The 6,102-nt window shown below is 41.3% G+C and overlaps 1 protein-coding gene across 2 annotated transcripts; it reads left to right on the top strand.

The window, feature by feature from the left end:
* The first annotated feature begins 323 nt into the window (after positions 1 to 323).
* On the top strand, positions 324 to 5,851 carry tgm5l (transglutaminase 5, like). Of its 2 annotated transcripts, none has more exons than XM_041033992.1 (14): positions 324 to 362; positions 544 to 726; positions 854 to 1,087; positions 1,546 to 1,664; positions 1,962 to 2,090; positions 2,474 to 2,651; positions 2,850 to 2,985; positions 3,150 to 3,253; positions 3,375 to 3,614; positions 3,713 to 3,775; positions 3,875 to 4,087; positions 4,227 to 4,384; positions 4,619 to 4,755; positions 5,319 to 5,851. In XM_041033992.1, the coding sequence occupies exons 1-14, from the start codon at positions 356 to 358 to the stop codon at positions 5,470 to 5,472; spliced, it is 2,055 nt and encodes a 684-aa protein (XP_040889926.1). In that variant the 5' UTR covers positions 324 to 355; the 3' UTR covers positions 5,473 to 5,851. The 2 variants fall into 2 exon arrangements, with proteins under 2 accessions (XP_040889926.1, XP_040889925.1); XM_041033991.1 differs by having other exon boundaries at positions 3,872 to 4,087.
* The last annotated feature ends 251 nt before the right edge of the window (positions 5,852 to 6,102 follow it).

Here is a 6,102-nt window from a genome sequence, read left to right as displayed (position 1 = left end):
AGAAAGTATTTTATACTGTCCACTTAAACATATTATTCCTGCCCCTGCTACAGGTCTCATATCTGTATTGCAAAACTTTACAACACAGAAAGAAATAAAAAACAAATGTGGGTGAGTCTGATTACTCAAGCCCTTCCTTACGTATGAAACTGTACACCTGCAACACTGTCTGCAAGGAGGGGTGCATGTTTTGTTACACATGACTTGAGGGCCATAGTAACAGTTGAAGAAAACCAGCTCACTCGCTACCGCCTAGGAAATGCTTTCAGGGGGTGGGGCAAAGGTTTATATAGCTGTCGAGGGTCACAGCAGGGACATAGACACAGTACCACTGCTGTGAAAGAGACACTAACAAATGGAAGGTGAGATTTGTCTTCAGAAATGCTCTTTTTCTCCTTCCATTTTGCTGTTATATTATTTAACTTTTGTTTGTTCTTGATCTTTCCCTCCATCGCTTAGAGAGTGAAATTTTAAGTAGTGCCATATGGCTGGTGAATGCGTTTTACTGTGGCAATTTCTATAATTGTTTTTCTTAATTTGCAGACTTCTTCATAGACTATGTCAACCTGGAAAAATCCGAAAACCAAGAGAGACACAGGACAGAGGGCTTCAGCAGCTCCAGAGCCCTGGTGGTGCGAAGAGGAGCCCCGTTCAGAATCAGTCTGCAGCTGATGGGCCGACCCTTTAACCCTAAGACTGACCTTCTGAGGGTCAAAGTTATGCTAGGTAGTCTAGATTTATATTTAGTCTCGCCTTTTGTGGATGAATGGTTTGGGTACCTATCAGTGTATGCAACCAGTCTGAACCACTATTTAAATTCCTTTGCCTTACTGTCTTTCTCGTCTCTCCTCAGGCCACCTGTATGTGATGATGCCAGTCACTTTCTCCATGAAAGACTCCTCGTCACATTGGAAAGCCTACATGAACCCAGAGGACTTGAACCTCCAGAACCCCTCCATCTTCATCTCTTCCCCTGCCTCTGCCTCAGTGGGATGCTACAGGTTTCAGCTGTATGTGTTCTCTCAGGAAGGCCAGCAGAGGTTTGCCTTTGGCAAATTCATCCTGCTCTGCAATCCCTGGTGTCGTGGTGAGTAAAAGCATAAAGAATGAATGAGTCAAACAGGTGAAAGGTTCTGACGCTTATCTGAAATTAACGCAACGTTTTGCAGAAGGTTTCGCAGCTGCAGTGAGCTAGCCAAGCCACAAGTGTCCTTCTAGATATGGTTTGCGTGGCTGAATAAATTCATTATGATGGACTGCATTCAGTCATCACCTTCAATCACTTACTAATTCCTTTTATGGGTGATGTACACAGTACATCACCACAGCTCAGTGGTGATGTACTGTGTAACTAACTCAGTGAATCATACCTGGGAGATAAGGATTCACCATAGCAAACGTTTGGCACCATCCACACAAAATAGAACAAAGAAAACAGCTAGGTATGGTACTTGAGTTCAGCTATGTAAGGTGTACCTACCCAGCAATGCAATTTAAAATGTAAATACACTAGACTGTGCTAAATGACAGGTTTATTTCTCGCAGAGGATGCAGTGCATATTCCCTTTGAGGACCAGAGAGAGGAATATGTCCAGAACGACTCTGGATTACTGTTTATGGGGACAGCTATGAACCTTGTGTCAAGACCATGGTCCTTTGATCAGGTATTAAAACAATATCTGTTGAACACTCTTTTTGTTTGTTTGTTTGTTTGTTTGTTTCTTTCTTTCTTTCTTTGCATGTATTCAGTGGGAAAAAAACAGCTCATGATGTTATTTACAGAAGAGATTTTGACTCAACACATTAACTCTCACAAATCTTGACCTTTATCAAACACCAATCCCAACCTCAAATGACCCGTATTGGTCACTTGAATGTTAAGCATGTATTTCTTTGAATATGCTGCAGGTGTAATTAAAAGTTAATTCAGTCCCCTAATATCTCTCTCTCTGCCTGTAAAGTATGAGCCTGGTGTTCTGGAGACATGCCTGAATCTGCTCCAAGTCAGCCCTCAACACCAACACAACAGAAGAGTGGACTATCTGAACCGAAACAACCCCGTCTACATCAGCCGGGTCGTGTCTGCCATGGTGAGTAAAATGCAGCTGAACATATAAACTTCAAGGAGGAAATAAATCACTCGCTATCAGTGTTTCAAAAAAGGTTTTATTTACTTTGTGTGACAACATGAGCGTCACTGCTGCTTATAAAAACAAGTCGTTGCTTGAACTGGAAAAAGGTGTCCTGCGGATTGTTCAGTTGAACACACCTCCTCCGAAGTTCTGAAAACTAAATGTTCCATGCAGAAACACTGTAATTACAGCAGCAAGACAGGTGATCAAAGTAGTCATTAAACCACCACCGTGACTCAGAAACATCTCATAGGATATGAGATGCCCAGACCAGCTTTATGATCAGTGGGAACTGAGGTGCAAAGATAGAAAATTACATTTATCCTCTCTTTTATGTTCAGATCAACAGTGAAGATGACCGTGGAGTCCTGAAAGGCAACTGGTCAGGTGACTTCAAACAAGGAGTCAATCCCTCCATGTGGACGGGTAGTGGGGACATCTTGAGACAGTGGGCCCAGTCTGGTTACAGCCCAGTCAAATATGGACAGTGCTGGGTTTTTGCAGCTGTCATGTGCACAGGTGATTATATTAAAAAAAATTCAAACCTGAAATGAAACCATTGACAAAAGGGTTAGTTAATAATCTAAAATAAACTGTCATGACAGATGTCTTCTTAGTCATGTTCTCATACCTGATCATTTTTTTCCATTGTGCAATGTTCAGATACTTTCATCAGTATGTAAACATCTGTGCCTGTGTTTTGATTGCGTCTTTCAGTCATGAGAGTTCTTGGCATTCCCTGTCGCATTGTCACAAACTTCAACTCTGCTCACGACACCAACGGTAACCTGGTGATCGAAGAGTACTACAGCGAAAGAGGACAGAAGCTGAACCACAGCAAAGACAGCATATGGTCAGTGGTGATTTTAAAAAAAAACAAAACATGGTTAATATGTAAAATGCTTTTTAAATCATTTTTAAAAGTAATTTTAAGGCACTGATGACATTTATTTTCTTCTGTGAAGCAAAAAAGCCAGTTCATGCTTAGTGATATCTTATTTTGGCCCTTCTTAACAGGAACTTCCATGTCTGGGTGGAGTGCTGGATGACTCGTCCAGATCTGGGCTCTGGAATGGATGGCTGGCAGGTTCTGGACCCAACCCCTCAGGAGAGAAGTGGAGGTGTGTTAGAAGTATTGTTGGTCCTGTTATGTGCATTTTTTTCCCCATTATTTAGTAATTTCTGTTAAATTTTTCACACATTGCCATAACCTTTTTTTTTTTTTTAATTCCTTCATCTTAGGTGTGTTCTGCTGCGGCCCAGCTCCAGTCAAAGGCATCAGGGATCAGCGCATCAACCTGCTTTATGACGTCCCCTTTGTCTATGCGGAGGTGAACGCTGACGTTCACACATTCATAGTGAGCCAGGGTCGGGTGCTCAGCCTCAGCAAAGACACAGAGAAAGTTGGATCCCTCATCTGCACCAAAGCTGTTGGCCTCCCCAGACTCCAGAACATCACAGGAGACTACAAATACATCAAAAGTATGAACCAAAAGCTTTTTTTGCTCACTATCTAATTTAGAGAAGTTGCATAATGGTAGTTACTATACTCACAGTTTCTGTTTATCTTTACAAAATAGGCCCAACGTCAACGCTTACATCAAGAAGCTCCACAATATCAGAAGACTCAACATTAAGAAGAGGTAATTTATTATTATTTTTTTTTATACATTAATCAGAGTTATCAGTTGTTTGAACACACATGATCTCACACTCTGGATATCTTCATGTTTATTCAGCAGCAAGCTCATCCAAGGGAGTGTTAGTGTTCCTGACCCTGGATAAAACTCCCGTTGCTGGAGAGCCCATCCGCTTCATGGTGAAAGTCATGAACAAGCAGAGTGTTGCCAAGGGGATGAAGGTGCATCTCAATGCTCAGGCCAAAGAATACAACCACAGCCCCTCAGACACCTTCTGGGAAACCAACGGCATCATACAACTGGGACCCATGGAAGGTAAATTTACTTTTCACTCATCTACAAACTCAAATTTTCACTTCTGAAGGACTGTTGTGGTTTTCATAATGGAAAACCATGAATTTGACGATGAGTTTCACACACCGTCTTCTCTCTCTTTGTCCTTCTTTCTTTGCAGTCAAGGTGTTGCACCAGCAGATCCTCCCAGCCCAGTATGAACATGTAGTGGGAGACAACCTGATCAACCTCGCAGTGGTCCTGGAGGACATGGCCAGTCATGAGCGGGTCCTGGCTTCAGAGGAGTTCAATATCGCCAGCCCACAGCTCACCATACAGGTACTTTAAGGAGATTCCAAATATTTTTCATCAATAATTTAAATGGTAAATTCACTTCTGTTGAGGAACTAAGAGAATAAGACATGTATTTAAATTTCAGTCATTTGAAATGAAAATCAAATCACACAGCTTTGATTTAGATTAGTAGGAATATGATGTTTGCTCACTTTAAAGTTATTTGAAGGGTAATGTAAGGGAATATTCAGGGTTCACTAAAACACATTTCTCTGTCAGGTTGCAGATGAAGACTCCATTGTTCCCAACAAGGAGCAGACTGCCACAGTGACCTTCACCAACCCATTTTCTCACCCGGTAAATGGAATACTGACTGTAGTCGGGGCTTCGCTGATCCAGGGCAAGATTTACTTCAGGTAAGAATGATTATTACTTGTCTTCATTTTTCATTGATTTGTTGAATGTTTAATGTCATAGACACCTCTGTGATTTATGCACGTCGCAAATGGCTGCAAAATGAACAGGTGAAGGAATGCTGAAATAGAGGAGTGTCACTGTGTAGTACAGTACAGTACAGTACAGGGTGTCTTTGTTGAAGGAATGTGGACTTGTTACGCTTGTATTGTTCTGCTTATGTTTGTGTTAGCGTTCAGGCAGGAATGGCTCAAAGAATCTAGAAATTTTCCACTGCATATCGGGGCCAATAATTATTTGCGAGCACTGACCTGTGTGAGGCTGTTTGATTACAACTGTGATGAGCTACAGACAAAAATATAACCTACGATGTACAATGCACGAAGTCTAGCCATTCACAGGACAAATATTTCAGCATAGCTATCATTATCTAAAATAGTCTGATGAAGTCCAACCAGATGATACTTTTAACATAGGAGCCTGTGTCAGCCATTCACAACTACTACAGTAGTACTATTTCCACATTTTGTAACTTTTTTAATATCCTTTCTGTGTCTTCCTGCAGGATGCCCCCACTGCGTCCAGGAGGAAGAGTGGAGCAGCGTATCACTTTCATCCCCAGCATGGTGGGAACAAAGATGCTGCAGGCTAGCCTGTCACTGACAAACATGAACACCACAATCAGAGGCTTTAAGATGGTCTTCATTAACAGAGCTTAGATCCCTTTTTCATGTTTTTTTTTTTTTCTGCCTGTTGTTCGGCTCAGTTGTCACATTAGGGCACAATGCTTACATTTGCGATATCAGCGTTTGTGCCTCAGAAACATGTTTTTATTTCGGTTGTAACAACTAAGTCTCCATGTTGAAGCCAGAACATTGCAACCAGGTGGCAGCATGAGTTGCAGAGGAAAGATTCAGTGGCGTCCCATCAGGCAGCTGTCCGCATGTGTTTCTGTTACTGTGTATGATTTAAATGTGAATGTAAATTATACTTATTTATTTTGATATTTATTTTGATATTTATATGTTTGAGCCATGAAAATCAACCTTGCTACTTGAAAATCTGCATCTTTACTTGACATTAAAAATCTGCAATGCATGATGTTTTAATGGAATATTGTGTTGTTTTTTTTTTTTTAATAAATCAAATAATGTGTTTAAAGCTACTGATACAGTATCTTTGAATGGGAATTGTGTCATTGCAGTTCTTCCTCTTTCCAGAAGAGGGCGACCTTTACTCAAAAACAGAAAACAAATCACAGCCAGCATGCTCTAAATCAAGGGGCTAGGCGGCTACATCCAGAGGCCTCCGGCTACCTCCAGCGGTTTGTTTGCCAATGTTCGGATAGG

Source organism: Toxotes jaculatrix, chromosome 3 (assembly GCF_017976425.1).
Source record: "Toxotes jaculatrix isolate fToxJac2 chromosome 3, fToxJac2.pri, whole genome shotgun sequence".
Classification (NCBI taxonomy): Eukaryota; Metazoa; Chordata; class Actinopteri; family Toxotidae; genus Toxotes; species Toxotes jaculatrix.
The sequence above is the reverse complement of the archived record's forward strand: the minus strand, read 5'-3'. Positions and strand labels throughout refer to the sequence as shown.